General features: G+C 42.4%; 1 protein-coding gene across 1 annotated transcript; it reads right to left on the bottom strand.

Annotated features, from left to right (window-relative positions):
• Positions 1-1112: 1112 nt before the first annotated feature.
• Positions 1113-17688, bottom strand: RPE65 (retinoid isomerohydrolase RPE65). Its single transcript, XM_031968365.1, has 14 exons — positions 17606-17688; positions 16894-16976; positions 11828-11978; positions 11053-11160; positions 10811-10952; positions 9531-9678; positions 8411-8492; positions 8046-8178; positions 7825-7964; positions 6333-6462; positions 3759-3873; positions 2668-2762; positions 2471-2582; positions 1113-1417 (listed from the first exon to the last, which is right to left on the bottom strand). Exons 1-14 carry the CDS (start codon positions 17686-17688, stop codon positions 1266-1268), a joined length of 1674 nt encoding a protein of 557 aa, XP_031824225.1. The 3' UTR covers positions 1113-1265.
• Positions 17689-20796: the final 3108 nt, after the last annotated feature.

Raw genomic sequence — 20796 nt, 5'->3', positions numbered from 1 at the left:
TAGTTGATGACTTTGTGATCTTCAAATGGTTGGATGAGTCCCAAGAAGACCAACAACTACAATCCTACCAGATTTTACCAGTGATAGCAGCTGCTGAGCACACTGAAGAGCCAGCCCTGAGGTTGTACCCACTCATCCAACCTAGCAGTCAAAGGATCTAGCAGCTGAGACACTGGGTCCTGCAGGGAAGGCAGTGATTCCAGTGGTCAGCCATGATTTTGGAGGACTAATTTCCAGTTTAAGGCCATAATCTACAGGAATTGAAGAAACAGAGGAGCTCTGCTCCTGGTTTGAGAGCTTCTTGTACCTTTTTTTTTTTTTGGCCCTACCTTCTCAGTGAAAAATCCTTGTTAAATCTAATTAATTATATTGGCAAGGTATTAACTGGTGATTAATATGGAGAGGGAGTTGAGGGCTCCTTTCAGCCATTCAGGTCATCCCTAGGATCCTGAAAGGAGAAGTGAGAGCCATGGTCTGGGGACTTGATGTGATTATCCAAGTGGGATGGGACAGTGAGCCCCAGAGCTCTGTGCTCAGTCTGTAACATGCTATTTAGGACCATCCATTGACAACTGGAAAGACACTAAGTGTCATTGAGCTCAGCTCTCTCATTGGACACACAAGCACCTGAGCATCCCAACACTATCTGTGTCTATTCTTCCTCTGTACCTCATTTGTATAACATAATTACTATTTTACTTTTTCCTATCTGGAAAAAAGAGGGAAAATCACCTGCCCCAGCAGGCCAAGGACATACAATCAGGACACTGTAGGTTGGGAACTGGAAGGAAGCATAAGGATTGTGGATTTCAACCTCCAACTTTACAAAGGAGAAACCTGAAACCCTGAGAGGGAGTTCTTTGACCTCAGAACCCTAAGCTCTCTTGACTACGTCACACTCCCCTCACCTGGGATCTGGGACTCATCATCAGAACTACACATGAATCAATGACTCCTGAATGTGGATCTCAGGTCTACAGAAAGAAAGCACAGATCTGTTGAAAGCACACTTTTCTATCTGGAATCATTTTAATAATGTCCACACTCCCACCATCTAAATGTGTCCAATAGAGTCTGTCCAAGGGGGTGTTTGGGGGGATCCCCACGGGTGGTCTTTTTGAGGGCAGTAATGTGCCCAGCACCATATGAGACCCCCAGCATTATCTGGAAAGCTTTGGGACATTCTAGGAGCTTGTGGTAAAGACAAGGGAGACCACAAGACCGGGTCACCGGGGGTCTTGATGGTGGGGAAGAGTGACCTGAGATCAGGACTTTTTAAACAGCCCATGGAAGGTGACCGGGATGTTGATTTCCACTTCGGCCCGGGCGACTTCGGTCATGTCCTTAGCGTTGAGGACCAGGAGGTAAGCGGGCTTCTGTCCCACCCCGGGGCTCACCACCACACTCAGAACCACTCCTGCCAATCAGAGGCCGACAGCGGGGAGGGCTGGTTAGAGTTGAGCTTACACATCATGATCACTGTCTGCCTACATTGAGGGAGCTGCAGAAACCTCAAGACTTGGTTCGGCCCTGTGGGTGACATTTGGTGACCCTGTGGTCTTGGGCAGGCACCTCCACAGGGTAGAAAAAGGTCTTGCCCTCCCACCAGCCCCCACCCCAGGCTTATAATTCATGCTAATATCTGGCTCCTGGATCCAGAGGGGAGGATCTGGAGGGGAAACTGAGGCTGGTGACCTTTCCCAGCCCTCCCTTCCTCAAATCCAATTCTATTGCATGTCATAGCATCACCTCCCTGATGTCAGAGTCCTCTTTGGGAACAAAAGACAAACAACAATTGCTAGTGCTCTGGGTGATGGTCTGCCATTGTAAGGCACAGATAAGGTGCTGATTGCACAGGGGCAACAGTGAGAAGGGAGTTTCCTTATCTGGGAGATTCCTCTACTCATGAAATCCCAAAGGGCAGGCAGACTTGGAGGCAGGAAGACCTAGTTCAAATCCAGCCCTGGGTACTTTTTACCTATGTGATCCTGGGCAAGTCACTTCATCTCTCAGCACTTCCTGGATGTTACCTTGTTTAGAACTCACACCAATCTTGGGAGGGAGGGACTGTCACTGAGGGTCCCTAATGGAAACACTGAGAAGGACAGTGGCTTCCCCAGTGACCTAGCATGCTATCATAGCCTGTACTTCTTTGCTCCCTCCACTCTCCTCTTGCTGTCTATAGTAGCCCACCCCGGATGCTAGCCTTGCCTTTGGGGGCATTCACACACCATGGCATTCCCCCTGGCTTTATCTCTACAGATGCTTTCAGGGGGGGCTCCAAGGCCTCCCAATCCCAGTTGTCTCCTCTGCTCACTCTCAATGTCCTTCCTCCAACTGGAAACCATCCTTGTGCCAGGTGTGGCAAAGAATGATTCTGATCAGGAAAGGGAAAAATGCCTGGTGCCTTAGACCTGAGTGAGACCCCAGGGAAGCCTCCCTCTCCGGGGCTATTTCTGGTTTTCATTACCATCATCTTCTTCACGGGCATCTGGATGTGACACGAAAATGGGCTCAGACGGATAGGAGTCTGGCTCCTGCCACACCCACGTTTCTTTGCTCTTGACATTCAGTTTACAAAGCTGTACAAGCAGAGAACACAAAAAAATAGTCCAGTGAACACTCGAATACAAGACCCGCTTCCCTTAAATTGGTGCCAGCCATTACCCTGTCTGGAACAAAGTGGTTCAGTCCCAATCCATAGGCATATGTGTAGGGTTTCCCACCGTACTTGTGATAATTGATTTGGGGAAACTCAAAAGCTGCAAAAAAGCACAAAAATGAGGAAAAAAAATGAAAAAGCATTTCTTAAATCACTCACGGTGTCTCTGGCACTGAGCCATACTGCAGGGATGCAAAGGTCAGCCAGTCTGCCCTTCAGGAGGTTCTGCTCTAATGGGATGCTGCTAGAAAGTGTGAGGGGATGGGACACAGAAATGGCCTCAGATATGCTAATGAAGTTGAATCCTGGGCAGAAACTGGACTTCATAATAAAAGCATAAAGCTGATGAGAATTCTCAAATTTAGAATTGTGGTTTCCCCATCTTTTCCCATTGTTTTCTCCAATAAATAGTCATATTTAAATAAAGAGGACTGAGAAAACCCCAATGACTTAGACTTTGGGGAGAGAACATGTCCAAGACAGAGCCACATATTCTACAATCGTTTCCCTACACCAAGAGTGAGGATGCAGACTTTGATGCCCTCATTTTGCAGATGGGAAGTGAAGTGTATCGGGGTGAAATGAGCTACCCAGCATCATTTGCAGGCTTAATGGACTCAGGCCACCTGTTTCCAGATCTAGAACTTTTTTCAGAGAAATAATAGCAAAATATAGGAGAGATCTTATGGAAGGAGCTCAGATCGGGGTCAAAAAACTCTGATTCAAATTGTGGACCTACAGCTTGTTCCCTGTATAAAGCTGAGCCTAATGTTACTTTCATTTGTAGACCAGCTGTAATTCTAGGACCATCAGAGAGTAACTCACATTTACAAAGTGCCTCTCTTCAAAAGGAGTTTGAGTATGCTGTTAATTGTACAGGTAAAACTGAGAAACTAAAGTCATGACACAGCTTAGCCAAATCCAATAGTTAGCAAATGACCAAGACTCGATTAAAATGAGACAGCAATGAGCTGGACACCTCACAGGAGACCAAAAGCTGTCTGAGGACCAGAAAGGATGTCTTTGCATCCCCAGCTCTGGGCACAGAGTAAGTGCTTGTGGAATTTAATGTCCCCCGCATGGCTGATCTCCTCACCTTGGCGGGATCCGGAGAAGAGGACCTCGGGCTCCAGCCAGATGGTCCCATCACTACGGAGAATAGCGGCTGCTGTGGTGTTGGGCAAACTCACCAGATTTTTGCCTGTATCAGCCTAGAAGAAAGGTAACAAAAGCCACTGATAAAAGAGAAGCAAAATGGCGGCTGGTTCTGGGCTTGACTTCTTTGTCTCCCTCTGCCATTGTGGCCTTATACAGACATGACCAAGCTAGGATGATAAAATTCATTCTTAAGTAAGTATTGCACTCACAACAACTATGGGAGGTAGAATGGAGTATTTATGTTATTATCCCCATTTTATTCATGAGGAAATTGAAGCTCTGAGTTATTAGTGAGCTGTCCATGGTCATAGAACTGGACAATATCTGAGGCAGGATTAGAACTCAGGGATGCTGATATTCTCAAGTGTAGCAACCTTTGAGGCTGCCTTAGGCTTGGTAGTGAAAACAACTCTGGAGTAATAAGCATGAAAAGAGAAGATGGTGGGGCTGGACTCAGTGACCTCAAAATAAGGGCTAGCATCTCTCTAAGAACCTTAAGGTTTACATTGCATTTTACAAACGTTAGCTCATTTGGTTCTCACAACAATCCTGTGAGGAAGGTGCTATCATTATCCCCATTTGCAGATCAGGAAACTGAGGCAGACAGAGGGAAAGAGACTTGCTCAGAATCACACAGTCACTAAGTGTCTGAGGCCAGTTTCAAACTGAGGTCGTCTTTATCTAAGGCCAATGCTAAGCATTTGGCCATTTAGCTGCCTCAAGAGTTCCCTTAAGCTCTCCAAAGTCTAGAATTTAAGAGAGAGGTCTTATAACAGTAGTTTACACAGGAATTTTCTTAGGTACTATATTCAGAATGTATTTGAGAGAACTATAATTTTGATATGTATTTGTATTGAACACATACACATAACATATAAATATATACATACATATATACAAATGTAAATATATATATGTATGTATATAAATATAGGCACATACACAAGTATATAACCATATAATGCATAAATGGATCTGTATGTATATGTTTCTGTGTGTGGAGAAACAGAGACAGAGAAAAACAGGGAATCAAAGAAAAGCACTGAGGCTTAAATCCTATCCTGTCTCTGACATTTCTTAACTGAGTGACCAGGGCACACTGTATGATCAAAGAAGAAAGATTTAAAACTATCAGGCACCTTAGCAGCCAAGTCCAACCCCCTCATTTTACAGATGAGGAAACTGAGTCTCAGAGAATTCTGTAACTTGGCCAGGGTAACACAGCCAGTGATTGTCTCAGGCAGGATCTGAAGACTCTCACTGACTCTAGGTCCAGTGCTTAATACTCTGTACCACCAGCAGTCACTGTACTGTCCTCTTGTTCATGGGAAAAATGGGTGAAGAGAAGATGTGAAATTCCTATCTCAGAGGATGGTTCTGAAGCTCAATTGACATTACATATGTAAATTACTTTGTAATCTATTAAGTGCCTGATAAACATTTTGTATCTACACAGTAAAAACAAAAACAAAAAACAAACAAACAAACAAAAACCAAGAAAAACCCCCCAAAACAAACAAACAAACAAACAAAAAAACCCACAAAACCCTAGAATTCCTTGGAGGTATATTTTGCAGGCAGATTTGTAAGGCTGTCACCTTTGTTCCATATTATTTTTTAGCAAATGGCTCATTCTCTAAGTTTTCTTTTCCTGGAGTATTTGACCCTAGGTCTACATCTAGATTGGTAAGGCCATTGGAAACTTCAGGGAATCACCTTCCATTCTATATTTGGGATCAGATTGCACCAGAGCAGAGATGCTGAGGAAACTCAGTTTCAAGTACTTTCTAAAAGTTTATTTTTATGCATTCCAGATTCATGGAGAGAAGACACTGAGGAAATTGAACCTAAAAGGAAAAGTAATCTTAGTCCTCTCCCTTGTTCCCAATTCAGTGTCGCTGATTTTGTGCTTTCCTGGGTAAGTGATTTCCAAATTAAACTAAAACATATTTTGCTAATCTGTGACTACTATACAATGCAAAGGTGAGTGATGGAGATGACCTATTATACAGCCAAGGAATATGGCGTGATGGACACCAGGGGTTTGCAGTCACCTTGGCAGCCTCAGCCCTTGCCCTCATGAATGCTTTCTTATAAAAGGGCCAGGAATGGACTGGACCTCTCTACCCCTGAATAGAATATCAGAAAAAAATGAATAAGAGTTTTATTGGAATAGACAAGAACCCACTGGTGACCATGGAGGAAGTCATTCTCACACATGACCAAACAAAAGCAAGGCTGGGAACAAGTTCCCCCAAGGCAGAGGACTTAGGAAGTAAGTTTTAAGTCCAATGACTTGCCCAAGGTATCAAAGGTCCTGATCCTTGGGGGCAGGATTGGATTCCCAGGCTCCAGGGATCATTCCATTGTGTCTCTGTTTGGACACAATGTCCAAACTCTGGTTGAGGTTTAGGGCCTCTATGGTGAGTGTATATATACTTTATGAAGAAGGAAAGCCAGTCTGCCATGTCAGGGGCCACCCAACATACTTGGAGCTACTTTGGTGAATTACCTTGTTAATAACCACAGGAAGGATATATCTCCGAACTTCAGGTTGGGGAGCCTTTATGGCATTTCTTTTGACCTCCTCCCAGTTCTCTCGTAAATTGGCTAAATACAAGTAATTATAAACGAACTCAAATCTGTTGAGGGAAGAATTCCAACATGAGCAGAGTAACAACAAACATGTGAATAGTGCTGTATGCTTCCTCAAGTACTTTGTATAACTTGTCCAGCCTGGGAAGCAGGTGCTGGCTTTATAAACCCTTTTTTTTTACAGAAGCAAATCTGAAGTTGAAAGGCTGCATGGCTGGGTAGGAAAGTATCTGAGGGCACAGGAGGAGCTCAAGTCTCCTTGGCTACACATGTCTAAGTCATCTGCCCATCCTTGAAGAAATGATAGATAGCGCCTGAGGCAATCTCTAAGATATGGCAGGAGGGTCCACATTCTGCCACAGGGAGCTGACCATGTGGATGGCCTTGTGAATGATTACTCCTTGAACTACCCACTTCCCATTTCCTCCAATCCCTAGTCTTCATGAGCTGCTATTTGGCCGGTCCCCTAGAGACTAACATATTCAGGTTTAGCCAGATTTCTTTTTGTATGACAGGTGTGCCATCCCCTACCAGGTCTGAACTCTACCTCTATGCCATGCACCAAAATGAGCTGTTGTGGAAGAAAACAGTGAACCATTCTAGTAATTATAAGAGCCAATTATCTTAGGCACTGGAGGGCCTGAAAAGTTCTATACATCATTCTCACAACAATTCTATAAACTATGTGTTATTACCCTCTTTTAACAGAAGAGGAAACTGAGGCTGAGAACAGCTAAGTGACTGGCCATGCATCACTGAGACCATTAGTATGTGAGGCAGGATTTGAAATCCGGTGGCCAGCACTATCCACTATTCCACCAGCTAACTCAAGACTCTTAAGCTTATATACATATGCTTATAGACACCATTTCTTGGGGGGATGACTCTAGGTAAACAGTTCTCTCTATCTGATCAAATTATTTATGCTTCAGAAGATATTACTGGTTGGTGAATATGTGGTTACTGGAGCTCAGTTTCCTCATCTGTAAAATGAGAGTGGTGGACAAGATGGCTCCATGAGTCTATGGTATTCCTAAGACAATCAACTTGGACTTGGTAAAATCTCATCTGTGAAATGAGAGGATTGAACAACATCAAATGTGTTCTTAATCTATTTTGTATTCTGGATCCCTTTGGTAAAAGTCTGGAGAAGGGCTAGCGAGCCCTTCTCAGAATCATGTTCCTGAATGCATAAAATAAAGAATCACATTGAAATATAGTTAGCAAGACAGACATTACAATAGATTCAGAGATTGTAGACAGAGAGAGCCTATAGCCGATGGGTAGGCTTTAGTTCTAGAAGGACAATCCCTTGTTTCTGAGTGAGACAGATGCCCACAAAGGGCTACCTTGGACAGCCAGGGGACCCAGACATGATGACAATCCCTGTAGTGCTTTTCTGTTCTTACCCTTTCCAGCAGCAGAGATCCACAATCAGGAAGTTGCCCTCTTCATATGTGTTAATGTGATGGAAGAGGTTAAAAGAGGATGTTCTGTATTTGTTGTTGAGGTACTTGCCTTGTTTTTTTTCAGCTACATGAAGCCACACCTTGGAAAATGGGAAAAGAGTTAGAAGGTGCCCTTGGGAAAACTCTCCCAGAGTACTTGGCTTAGCGAGGATGGTGCTCACCCCCATGGTTTCATTGGACTCAAAGCAATCCATGTAGTTGGCTCCCCACAGGGTCCAGGAGGAAAGGAACTTGAGCAGGTTAATTTTGACGGGTGTCTCCACAAAAACAATGTAATTTGGAGTCAGCCCAAAGCTGTGGAGAAACACAACGTGAGCATGTGAGGCAGGAGGGCTGCTGCCCAAGCATAGAAATAAACACACTCATGAGGTTTACTTGCAGAGGAAGGGCTTACTAACACAGTCATTTGTACCTACATGTATCTGACTACCCGGAAATACTATGTTCAAGTTTGCTCAAAGGCAAAGAAGATGATAAAAGTGCTCCCTTTTTTTCTCTTGAATATTGAGAAGGGCTCTTGATTTACCTGTGGACGTAAGATGGTTTCAGCCGATCGCTACAGGGAAATTGGACGACCACCTCACACTTGTTTATTGGGTCTTCTTTGTCTAAAATAAAGATATTTTCACAAGACTGATGAAAAATCTCTTCTGAAGGAGTCTGAGAATTAAAAACCTGGTGTGCAAGAAAAGTACATTTTCAGCTTGTGCTTTGAAGAGCCTGTCCTGTGCCAAACCCACTTGTTTGCTAGGACATTTAATCTCATTGTTCCTCACATTTGTTTTTGTTTGTTTGTTTTTGTTTTGTTTTGTTTTTTGTTTTTGTTTTGTTTGTTTTTTCTCTCTCATCAGACTAACTTAAAGCCCCACTCATCTCCATAGGAAATTTGACAAGCATCTACATTGGTTTTCTCTGCTTTAATCTCTTCCTTCTCCAGCCTGTCTCTCACATAACTACCAAGCTGACTTCCCTAAAATATGGATCTGATCTGATTTCCTCCCTTCCCTCCACCCCATTCAAAAGTTCACAAGAGCTTCTTGGTTAGTCAGGGATTTAAATTTCTCCCTTCCCAAATTCCCCTAATCTTTCCAGTCTTACTCATGTGATTTCTCTCCATGCACTCTTTAGTCCAGTCAAACCAGCCTCAAAGTTGTTTCCCAAACATTCTTCTACCTACACTAATGATCTTCCTTGTACAAGAAGTCTTTGTGATCCTCAGTTGAAAAATAGCATTCCTCATAGCATTCCTATGCAGGTGCCTCCTGCTATGGAAGATCTTTAGCAGCGATTAGCACTTTCCTGTCCTGAAATTATTTTGTATTTGCTTCCTTGTGTGCAGTAGAATGTAAGCTCCTTGAGGAGCTTATTTTGTTTTTTACTTTGTACTCCCAGTGCCTAATACAGTTCTCTGCATTCAGTTAATCCTTGTTAAATTAGGATTGAATTGAATTGAAACTTCAATTCAACAGACAAATTTCCAGTGAAGCCATTGAGCTCTTTAGGGAATCAAAGGAGACTTGTGATTCTGAAAAGTGATTTTAGGGAAATCAGACCCAGGACAAACTGGCTCCATCATCCCATAGCCCTGACACATTTCTCACACTTGGGCAAGTTTGTTTAAGGAAGGGTCCAGCCTGTGGTCCTACCTGCTTGTAGGGGAGGAATCCTGACAATGTTGTAAGCAAGAGAAAAGTTCTTTCCAAAGCAGTTACCAATATTATAAACAGTCCCATCATTTTCGATGTGGGGATGAGCCGATGCACCATTGACTGAGACGTAGTTGCAAAGGTCAACCTACAGGACAGCAAATACCAGTTAAATTCTCCTCTGTGGAATCTGACAAGATAATAGAAGAATTGATCTGTAGGAACAAAAGATCTAGAACTTCAAGGGAAATAACAGAAAGAAAAGCAAAATGTAATGGAAGGTGAACAAGCCATCTAGACTTCATATTATATTATAAAGCAGTAATTGTCAGTACTGTTTGATATAAAAGTCAGCCCATGATATTGTGGAGAGAGAGTCAAAGTTAAGAGTTGGGAGATCCAAGTTCAAATTGTCCCTCTGATACATATTATCCAAGTAATGTTAAGCCAGTCGCTAGATTCTCCTGCCTTCAGTTTCTTATCTGGAAAACGAGGGCACTGTACGATATGTACAGGGGCCTTTCTGGGCCCCTCTTTGTCTAAATTTATGATCTTGTTTTCTTTTGTTCCTAGATAAGTAAGAATCAGAAACAACTGGACCCAGCAACATATAATTAAGAGAAATTTGGAAAGATTAAAAAACCTTGGGAAAGGATTCCCTAGTTAACGAAGCTTTTTGAAAAACTGGAAGACAGTTGGGCAGACATTAGGTTTAGACCGACACATTACACACGTACCACAATAAGGTCAAAATGTTCATGTAGAACTAGGAAGCTTGCATGACCTGGTGCCAATGAACACAGTCTCACCTGAGCCCAGGAGAGATTCCCTAATTCCATCTTATTTACAAGAAAGCCTGTGGGTCTTGTACTTTTAGGATCCTGTAAAGAACTACAACTTTCCTTTTGTGAAATCATTTTTAATGGATATGCACATTCGCTATTGAACTAGCAATTTCCCCCAAAGCATTATTGCATAGTACACAGAGGTTTGATCTTCTAGTGGGAACTGCTGAACTCAAATTCTGACTGCACCTCGGGACTTCGGACAGTTCTTTGGTCTGTCTGCTCTGCACCTTGGGACCTCGGACAGCTCCTTGGTCTGAATTCAGATTCTACCTGTGCCGCTTGGTACCTTGGACAGCTCCTTAACTCTAACTGCATATAAACTGCCAAAGTGCCCGAGAGAGGGAATTTCCGCCCCGGGCGTCATCCAGGCAGTGGAATCCCCGTCTAGCGGCAGACACGGGAGGGAGCTACACGGAGCGCACACAGCTCTACCTGCTTGATGGTCTCCAGAGTGTCCGGGTTGATCTTGGTGATGAAGTTGGTCTCGGTGCAGGCGTAGTAATCTTCCCCCACGGGGTAGACGTTCACCAGGGCATTGTCGGTGACCTCCACGCCTCGAAAGTAAGAAAAGAACCTGAGGAAGCAAGCGGAGGGTGAGGCCGGCGGCTCTCCCAGAGAGAGAGCGAGCAGCCGAGCTAAGCGGGCGCAGAGAAGCCGCCCGCCCGCCCAGCCACCTGGAGAAGATGTTTTTGCACGGATCCGGGAAGGCGCAGGTGCCGAACTCCGTCAGGACGATCCTTTTCTCCGTCATGGCTCTCACGTAGGCGTCCGTGCGGATGAACCTGGCAACGAGAGCAAGAGGCGCAGCGCCTGAAGTGCCGGCGTGTGTGTGTGTGTGTGTGTGTGGGGGGGGGTCGCGCGTCCCCATTCCGAGTTGGAAAAAGAGGGAGCAAAGGAGCAGCCTCAGACACAAGGCCCCAAGCTGCACCTGGACGGCGTCACCTCCCCCCCCCCCCCCGAGGAAGCGCTCCTTGATGACCTTTGAGTAAAAAGGCAAGGAGGGCTTCCTTGTCGGGAGGCCGGAGGACCACCCACAGTGAGACAACAGGTCCGGGAAACATTCAGTCTCAGACTGCGATTCCTGCCTTCTAGCCTAATAGAACGGAATGGGGATTAGCTCTTGTAGGCAAAGGACCTGAGTTCAAATCTTTCTTCTGCCTCAGTTTCCCTGTCCCTAAAATGTGGGAGTTGGATGCTACGTCCTCTAAAGTTACTTCAAGTTCCAATTCTATGAGGAGAGAGGGAGAGAAGTATGTCTATAACACTCACTATGTATGATTGTATCTCATTTGATCCTTATGATCACTGCATGAGGTAGGCACTATTATTATTCCTCTATTAATAGGCAGAGGTAAAGTGATGGGGCTAGTAAGTGTCTGAGGCTGGATTCAACTCAGGGCTTCCTTATTGAGTCCCCCAGCTGCCTGTGATTTTCCCTCCCTCACTTACCTTCTATGATACGTGACCCGGCCTTCCTTAAAGTCAAACTTATGGAGAAGGGCTTGCCCGTCAAACAGATGATAAAACGGCTCACTTCCAACTTCAAACAGGCCAGGCCCACATCGAAGGAGGCTGCCAGTGAGCCATGGCGGAATTCTGCCTACGAACAAGGGGCACAAGAGCAAATCCTGCTGAGTCCCAGCTCAAATCCCAGCTGGGGACGCCCATTTTAGACCAGAATAGGAACTTCCCGAGGACAGATGATCCTTTGACTTTTTTGAATCCCCAGAGCTTGCCCAGTGCCCAGCACAGAGGCAGCACTTAATAAAAGTTCAGTAATTATTGATTGACAGAGTGACTTGCTGAACACTTGAACTAGGATGCTGGTGCCTGGGGGAGACAGAAAGGGAAGATGGACTGCCTCTGAGGGGCTCCACGGCAGAGTCACGAATCCAGAGAAGTGGACTCAGGCTGTTGTCTTGTCTTTGGCTGGCTCGGTGGCAGATGTGGAATAGACGCATGAGGTCCGAGAGGCACAGACTTCTGAGGTCAGCTTAGTTGTGATGAGGAAGTGTCAATGGATATGTTTTGTTAAGGTAATACAGTGAAGTAAAAGGCATTGGAGCAGCCCAGTCAGGTTTCAGATGGCCCAGAGCCCACAGGAAGTGCTCCCTCAATGTTGGGAGATGGCAATCACTCAGCACGGCTCACATAGGGCCTGACTTGCCTTAAATCTCTGCACAAGAAGACAAATGGGGGACAGGTACAGGCATTGGTAAAGAGGTTGAGGTGGCTAACATGGTGATACTTCACAGGGGAACAGAGATGTCATCTGTGCTTTCCAGGAGAGCAAGGACAGAAGATAGCGTTGTAGAGATAAGTTGGATAGGAGCCCAGAGGGCTGTCTGGTCCAAGCCCCTCTTTTAACAGATAAGGAAAGTGAGACCTAGGGAATGTCATTTGGTTTGTCCAAGATAGCAAATGTCAAAGGTGGGATTCAAATCCAGTTTCCCTTTTCAGTACTTCAAAGCTTGCAACCCCCTTTAAGTGCCTTATCTTGTTTCAGCCCCAAGACATCCCAAGACATTGGGGAAGTGACTACTCCATCAGTGACAACCTCCATCAGGTTCTCAATTTTAAAGAGGCAGAGAGGGGGTAGATCTCGGTTCCTGTCTTGTCTTAGACACATAATCAACAATGGGACTCAGGAAGTCTTGAAAGTTTTCTTCAGAGGAGCTGCTGGCCTGCATTAATGGCACTCATTTTCTCACTAATATTTCTTTATTGAAACACAGACTCAAGTCTAGTTCTGCCCTTTCCTAGAAGGTGCTCTGTCCCAGTGGGCAGCTGGGAAAATTGAGATTCAGATGAAATGACTTGCCCAGAGTCTGCGTGCTAAGACAAATCCAGGAACTAAATGAACACAGCTAAAAAATGTTTTTTCCTCACATGAATAAAGCCAGATCTAAACAACTAGAAAAATCTAAATTGCTCATAGGTAGTCCAAGGAGATAAAATAAAATGATTGTATTTAATTGGTGTATTTATTCAATGCCATACCAATCAAACTACCCAAAATTATTTTATAGATCTAGAGAAAATACAAAATTAGCTGAAGAACAAAAGGTCAAGAATAACTAGGGAACCAATGAAAAATATGGGAAGGAAAGTGGTCTGGCCATAGGAGATCTTAAACAGTTTTATAAAGTGGTAATTATCAAAATAATCTGGTACTGGCTAAGAAATAAAGTGTGGCTTAGATCAAACATATTATAGTAAATGATCATAGTAATCTAGTATGTGAAAACATAAAGATCCAATCTGTAGGGACAAGAATTCATTATTTTACAAAAACTGCTGGGAATATTGGAAAACAGTATGGAAGAAACTGGGTACAGACCAATATCTAATGCCATGTACCAAGATGAGGTCAAAATGGGTACATGATTTACACATAAACAAATTGAGAGATGGGATAGTTTACCTGTCAGTTCTATGGATAAGGGAGAATTTGGGATCAAACAAGATATAGAGCACTTACTGAAATGTAAAAAAAAATTATTTTGATTGTATAAAATAAAAAAAAAGATTTTGCATAAAGAAAACCAATACAATGAAATTATAAGGAAAGCAGAAAACTGGGGGAAAATTTTACAGTAAATATCTCTGATGAAAGCCTCACTTCTCTGATATATAGAGAACTGAATCAAATTTACATGAATACATGCGTTCTCCAATTGATAAATAGTCAAAGGATATAAAGGCAATTTTCAGAAAAAGAAACCAAAATGATCTACAGTCATATGAAAAGTGCTCTAAATCACTATTGATTAAAGCAATGTAAATTAAAACAACTCTGAGGTACCACTTCACATCTATCAGATTGGTTAATGTGACAAAAAAGGAAAATGGTAAATGTTGGAGATGATTTTGAAAAACTGGGACATGAATATATTATTGATAGAGTGGGGAACTGATCTAATTATAATGGGGAGCAATTTGGAACTGTGCATGCCCTTTGATTCACTAATGCCACTATTAGATCTGTATCCCAAAGAGATAAATAAAAAGGGCCACTATTGTGGAAGGAAGGACCAATTGTACAAAAATATTTATAGCAGCTCTTTCTGTGGTAGTTAAGAATTGGAATTTGAAGGGATGCCCATTAATTAAGGAATAGCTGAGCAAGTTGTAGTATATGATTACGATGGAATATTATTGTGCTATAAGAAATTACAAGACTGATTTCAGAAAAACCTGGTAAAGCTTATATGAACTGATACAAAATGAAGTGAGCAGAACCAGGAGAGCACTGTACAAGTAACAACAATTTTGTTTCATGGAGAAATGTTTGAATGACAACTATTTTTGGCAACATGAATTCTAAAGGATTCATGATGAAACACGCTATCTGACTCCAAAGAAAGAACTGACATTGACTAAATACAGACTGAAGTATACTATTTTTCATTTCCTTCCTTCCTTCCTTCCTTCCTTCCTTCCTTCCTTCCTTCCTTCCTTCCTTCCTTCCTTCCTTCCTTCCTTCCATGTTACTTATCTTGAGTCTTTTACAAAATTACGAATATGAAAATGTTTTACAGGATTATACGTGTGTTTGTCTACACCTAAAAACCTAAAATATTAAAAATTATTTTAACATATAATTGGGGAAAATACTAAATATTATTTTAATAGATTTTATTTCTCTAAATACATGTTAAGATAGTTTTCAACATTCAAACATTCTCTCTCTCCACCCTTTCCCATCCTGGAAGGCAAGCAATCTAATATAAGTTGAATCTGTGCAATTCTTCTAAATAAATTTCATATCTGTAACACTGTGCAAGAAAAATCAAAAGGGAAGAAAATGAGGAAGAAAAAAACAGCAAGCAAACAAACAACAAGAACAACAACAAAAAAGCTGAAAATACTATGCTTTGATCCATGTTCAGTCTCCATAGTTCTCTCTCTGGACGTAGATGGCTCTTTCTATCTCAAATCTATTGGAATTAGCCTGAATCACCTCATTGTTGAAAGGAGCCAAATCCATCCTACTAAATTATTGAATTATCTTATTGCTGTGTACAATGTTCCCTTGTTTTTCTACTCACTTCACTTAGCCTCAGTTCATGTAAGTCTTTTCAGGCTTTTCTAAAACTGTTATTTTAAAAAATTAAAATGTTAAAAAAAAGAGATGACTTGCTAGGGTGACAAAAGTTAATAAACTACAGGCTGAGGTGATTTTTGAACTCAGGTGTCTCTGGTTTTCTTAATGGCAGCCATTGTTGGTGATACCCTTTGGTTTAGGGTAAAGTTTATGTAATTCTCACAAATTTGAATAGAAAAACATGAATTATTTCCTTTGGTTCTAGTTAAATAATTGTGTGTGGTGAGAAAGAAGTGGAGTCTAGTTTCCTATGAAAATAGTACTATATCTGGAGGTCCTCTTGGCCATTAGGTGAAGGGGAGCCCTCTGGTGATCCAGCCTTACTGGGATTTGCAGAGCTCCCTGCTCTTTACAAAGAGTTTCCATAGATACTCATTCAGTCCATCTCCACCATAACCCTGGAAAGGCACCTGGGCAAAAGTTGGCTCCAGATGGCTCCAGATGGAGTTTGCCTGTCCACCCCACCACCTTCTTTTCCAGATGAGACTGCAGAAGCCCAGGGAGGTTATGGGATTTGTCCAAGGCCACACAGAAGTCAGGATTTGAACTTGGATCCTTTGACTAAAAATCCAACTTATTTTCCAGATTCATTTGTGCATTGGAAATTTTTATTCCCACTTTTCTATTACATTTATAAAGATAATCAAGTCCGTGGAAGACAAATGGCCTTGACTAATGTCACAAAGATACATAGTGAGAAGTGAGACAGTAACAAAGATGATAAAAGCAGCTAATATTTTGGCAATGTTTTCCATGGATTACTTCATTACTTCATTTGATTTTCTTACCAGTTGCATGGCCATGCTGATGAGCCTCATTTACTCATCAGGAAGTTGAGGCACAGAACCACTCAGCTAGTAAGTACCTGAGACTGGATTCTAACTAGGGCCTATCTGCCAGGACCTTCTGCTGGCTGCCATAGCTGCCCCATTTCCCATCTCATTCAGAGTCCACCAACTGAATTTGAAATTTTATTTACCACCTGATGTGCACTGGCTTTGGATGGACATGGGGCTTAATTAATGATGACAAAAATCTGTCTTCATCCATTTCACTATCTCATGTGTCCTTGGGCACAACTTCTTACCTCCCTAGCCTCAGTTTAATCTTTTGTGAAAAAGTAAGATTGTTCTGGATGATCTCTAAATTCCCTTAAATCTGAGGCCCTATTAGCCCTGCCTTTAAATTGAAGCTGTTTCCCCAGAGACTTTCCATTAATCCCATTAATTGTCCCTTTGATATCACTTCAATGGCTTGTGGTCTCTTCATCTTCTACACTAAGAGGAGCCCAGAGGAGAGACAAGGTGCCCTTCCTAAAAGGCTCAAGTTTCTTTATTGCTTTTTGTATGTCCTGGTATTTGAGAAAGATTCCAGTCAATAGGGGAAGGGAGAATGGGGGAGGACCCACCTTGGACATGAGCTGGGAGTGGTGAAGACAGCTCTTCCACAGTTTCAAAAAGCTTCCTGTAGCCTGCAGCTGGATGCTCAATTCTGAAATGGGCCAAGAATCAGGAATAAATCAATGTTGCTTCCCAAAGAAAACCCAGAGAAAAAAGTCAATTATGGGAGGTAGGGAGGGGTTGGGGAGGCGACCCTTTAACACAAAGTCAGGCTGAGGAACCGACAGCCTCTGGAGGGAAGACAATCATCATTGTTCAGGTGAGTGAGTCACTGATCCATCCATTAACTCCTTGGAAAGACAAATATTCCTTTGGTGTTAATGAAAAAAATCTTAGAAATCCTTCCATGTGACTGTGACCATAGCAATTCACTGACATCACTTCTTTGGGACTCAGTTTCCTGTTCTGTCTAGATGATAGTCCCCTTTTAGGCAATCCCAGGGAAGCCTTGGGATCTCACAACCATGTTTTTAAATAATTAAAGGAAAAGCTCTGTATCAATCAGAGGCTGATGAAGAGAAAGATCTTTTCCCCCATCCAGTTCACAGACCTCTGAAATCACCCCTGGGAACCTTGAGAGTTGGGGATCTCAGCATAGAAAACTTTGCTTGGATTATCTGTCCCTGGGATCTTAGGGCTCATTTAGTGGAATGAGTCAGAGCTCCTAGATACAAATAAATTTTCTTCTGAGCACTACCGCTACATGGCCAAGTCATTTGCCTGCCCGTGGCTTCAGTTTTAGTGGCAGGGAGGGCCAGATCAGCGGTGTCAGACTCAAACAGAAACAGACCCTGCAGCTGCATCCCGATTTGGAAATTCACAAGTTAATATTATCTGTGTTAATCTAAGTTAGCAATATCTATGTAGTTTTGTAAATTTATTTTGTTAATATTTTCCAATTGCATTTAAATCTGGTTTGGCTAATTCCAGGGTGTTTGGGGCTTGTGTGCTGGCCCTGTCTGGACAACCTCCCAGGTCCCTTTCAGTTCAAGATTGATGATGTTAGGATCCCAGAAGTCAAGTGGCTTGACCAAAGCTCATTGAGCTAGTTCAGATACAAGTGGAGCTTGAGATCAGGGCTCTTTTATCCAGTTTCACTACTCATTCTCTGGGTCCCTGACTTGTTTCCCCCTCCCCAGGGCTCTCCCAGAAGTGAGCAGTAAGCAGGAGGAATGGCTATTTTATCCTGCACTTACCATCTCTGTCACCAGTCTATTGAAATCTCATGTTCTCTTCCATAAAGTGACAATTCCACTATGGAATCATCATAATGGAAAGCTGACATTTATAGACTGATTCAAAGTTTGCACAAAGCTTTTAAGCATAGAGTGATCCTTACAACAACCCTGGAGGTAAATGCTATTATTATACCCATTGTACAGGTGAAGAAAATGAGGCATCCAGAGATTCAGGGAGTTGCTTAGAGTCACAAAGCTAATAAGCGTTGGAAGAAAGATTTGAATTCAGGTCTCCCTGACTCTAGGCCCAGAATTTTCCTACTTTGCCATGTAGCTTTGTAGATATACATAGATAGGCATGTTTATTTATATTTGTACATACACACGTGTGTATATGTACACACACATCTATGGCATTGTAGATATACAAATATGTACAGGTATTTGTGTGTGTATATGTATGTATATATATCTATATATACATATGCTATATATGTATATACACACATACATATATATATATATATATATATATGTATAGTTGTTCCATCATTTTGTTGTGTCCAGTTCTTCATGACCTTATTTTAGGTTTTCATGGCAGAGAACATGGAGTAGTTTATCATTTCCTCTTCCAGATTACTTTGCAGATGAAGAAACTGAGGCAAATAAGTGACTTGCCTCGGATCACACAGCTAAGAAGTGTCTGAGGCCAGATTTGAACTCAGGAATAGGAGTCTTCTTGATTCCTGCCCAATGCTCTGGGAACTCTGGCACCCCTATTTCTATAACTATTTACCTCCTATCTACTTTGTGTTCTTGCAAGAATCAAATCAACAAATGTCTGTTCATCTCAAAGTCTTATAGAAATGTCATCTTTTCTTATAAGGGTCACAGACCTAGCAGTGGGAGTAGCTTCAGAGGTTGCCTACTACACCTTTCCTTTAGACAAGAGAAGGCTCAGAACAGGTCCAGAGACTAAGAGATTTGGCTAAAGTCACACAGCATCCAAGGTCACATTTGAATTTTGGTCTTCTGATTTGAGAGCCAATGATTTTTTTTTTACTGTAACCATCCTCCTCCTCACCATCTATATTGTGGATGCCATAAAGGTGGCATCAATAGTAGCCTCATTCAAGGTCCTTCTGGCTATAAGATTCAGGAATTTGTTCTTAAAAGAAAAGTCTGGCTGACATCCCCCTCTCATCCCTTGCCCCCATCAGCCTCCCCACCTGGGATACATCCCTTGACTGGTAGGAAGGGGCTTTCTTGTCTTTTGCTTATTCTAAGACAAACAGAAATCGTTGCACTTTTAGAACAGAACCCCCCAAAATCTGATCTGCTTTGTAGAACTGGAAAAAACTCTTTCCAGAAACTCCTGACCAACAAAGTCAGCTGCTGCCCTCCCTCAGCACAATGATGCTCCCAGATTCCACTGGAGAGGTGAAAATAAAACCTCTTGCAGCTACTTACCTGCTAGACATGTTCTCCAGACGGTTGGACAGAGTGGGGTGATAGCAGGGGCACAGTGAAGATGCCAGGATTCAGGCAGGCTATTTATATGGCTGTTAAGTCCTTCTGAAAAGAGTTAAAGCTTTGGAGAAAACCCATCAACCAGTCATAGGGGAGAGGGTGAACAGAGGCTGCTTTCACTCCTCAAGACCTCCTAATGCCCTCGAGCTCTTAAGTTCAGCTGTTCCCATGGCAGAGATCTTTGACCTTATTCCAGAGACCTCAATCCTTCTCGGGGGGAGGATGACAAAGAGACTGGAGGGTGGGGGTAGGACGTGGAATCACAGTGATTTCACTGGCACCAGCAGCCACCCCCACCTCCTGGGCTTTCTCATGGTGTGAGCAGGGAAGAGTAGCAATGCATGTAGTGACTAGCACCATGCACAGTAGGACCATATCTCAGGTATTTCTTGAGTCAAGTCTGTCCTTGTGCCCTCCTGCATAGAATCCATTTTCACATTTGCCTTCTGTTGGTATGGCTTGAAATCTCTCTTTTGAGGATCCTATGTTGAAATGATAATGAAAGGCTAGCAGAAGTCTTCCTAGTTTTCTCTAAAGCTATCTCCTTCATCATTTCTTATAGCAAAATAGTATTCTATAACAATCATACAATGCAACTTCTTTAGCTGTTTCTCAATGAATATCTTTTTAGTTTCTAATTCTTTGCCACATTTTTGTGCATATAGGTCCATTTCCTTTTTTTTTTTTTTTATTTTCCCAGCTCATTGATCCAGTAGCAGTACTGCCGGGTTGGTGCACATTTTTATAGACCTTTGTTCCAAAAGCTTCTTTAGACAACTGATGCACGACTTTGCCAACAGTACATTAGTGTGTCTACTGTCCTACATCCCGTTCAATACTTGTCATTTTCCTTTTATGTCATCTTAGCCTCAGAGTTTATAAGTGTGAATTTGTGCCTCAGAGTTGTTTTAATATACATTTTAACACCAGTGATTTAGACCATTTTTAAAAACATGACTATTGAAAGATTTTTTCCCCCCTGGAAATCTTACTTTTGACATTCATCAGTCAGGGAGTGGCTTTTATTTAACTTAGTTTTTTAAGTATTTGAGAAATAAGACCTTTATCACAGAAATAAAGAAATTTCTTCAGGTTCCTTTTTTTCTTTCAACTTTTGCTGCATTGATTTTGTTTGTGCAAAAAATTCAATTTCATGTAATCAAAATTGTACAATTTATCTCTAATTTTCCTATCTCTTATTTG

Source organism: Sarcophilus harrisii, chromosome 4 (assembly GCF_902635505.1).
Source record: "Sarcophilus harrisii chromosome 4, mSarHar1.11, whole genome shotgun sequence".
NCBI classification, from domain to species: domain Eukaryota; kingdom Metazoa; phylum Chordata; class Mammalia; order Dasyuromorphia; family Dasyuridae; genus Sarcophilus; species Sarcophilus harrisii.
This window is presented reverse-complemented; position numbering and strand designations above follow the sequence as displayed.

Excerpts from the sequence above, each read along its gene's own strand:
- RPE65 (XM_031968365.1), bottom strand. The coding sequence starts at position 17,688 with ATGCAGCTGCAGGGTCTGTTTCTGTTTGAGTCTGACACCGCTGATCTG. Across the intron at positions 11,979-16,893 it reads ACTCCCAGCTCATGTCCAAG|GCAGAATTCCGCCATGGCTC; the intron begins GTGGGTCCTCCC and ends CCTTGTTCGTAG. Across the intron at positions 10,953-11,052 it reads TGCAAAAACATCTTCTCCAG|GTTCTTTTCTTACTTTCGAG; the intron begins GTGGCTGGGCGG and ends TTGCTTCCTCAG.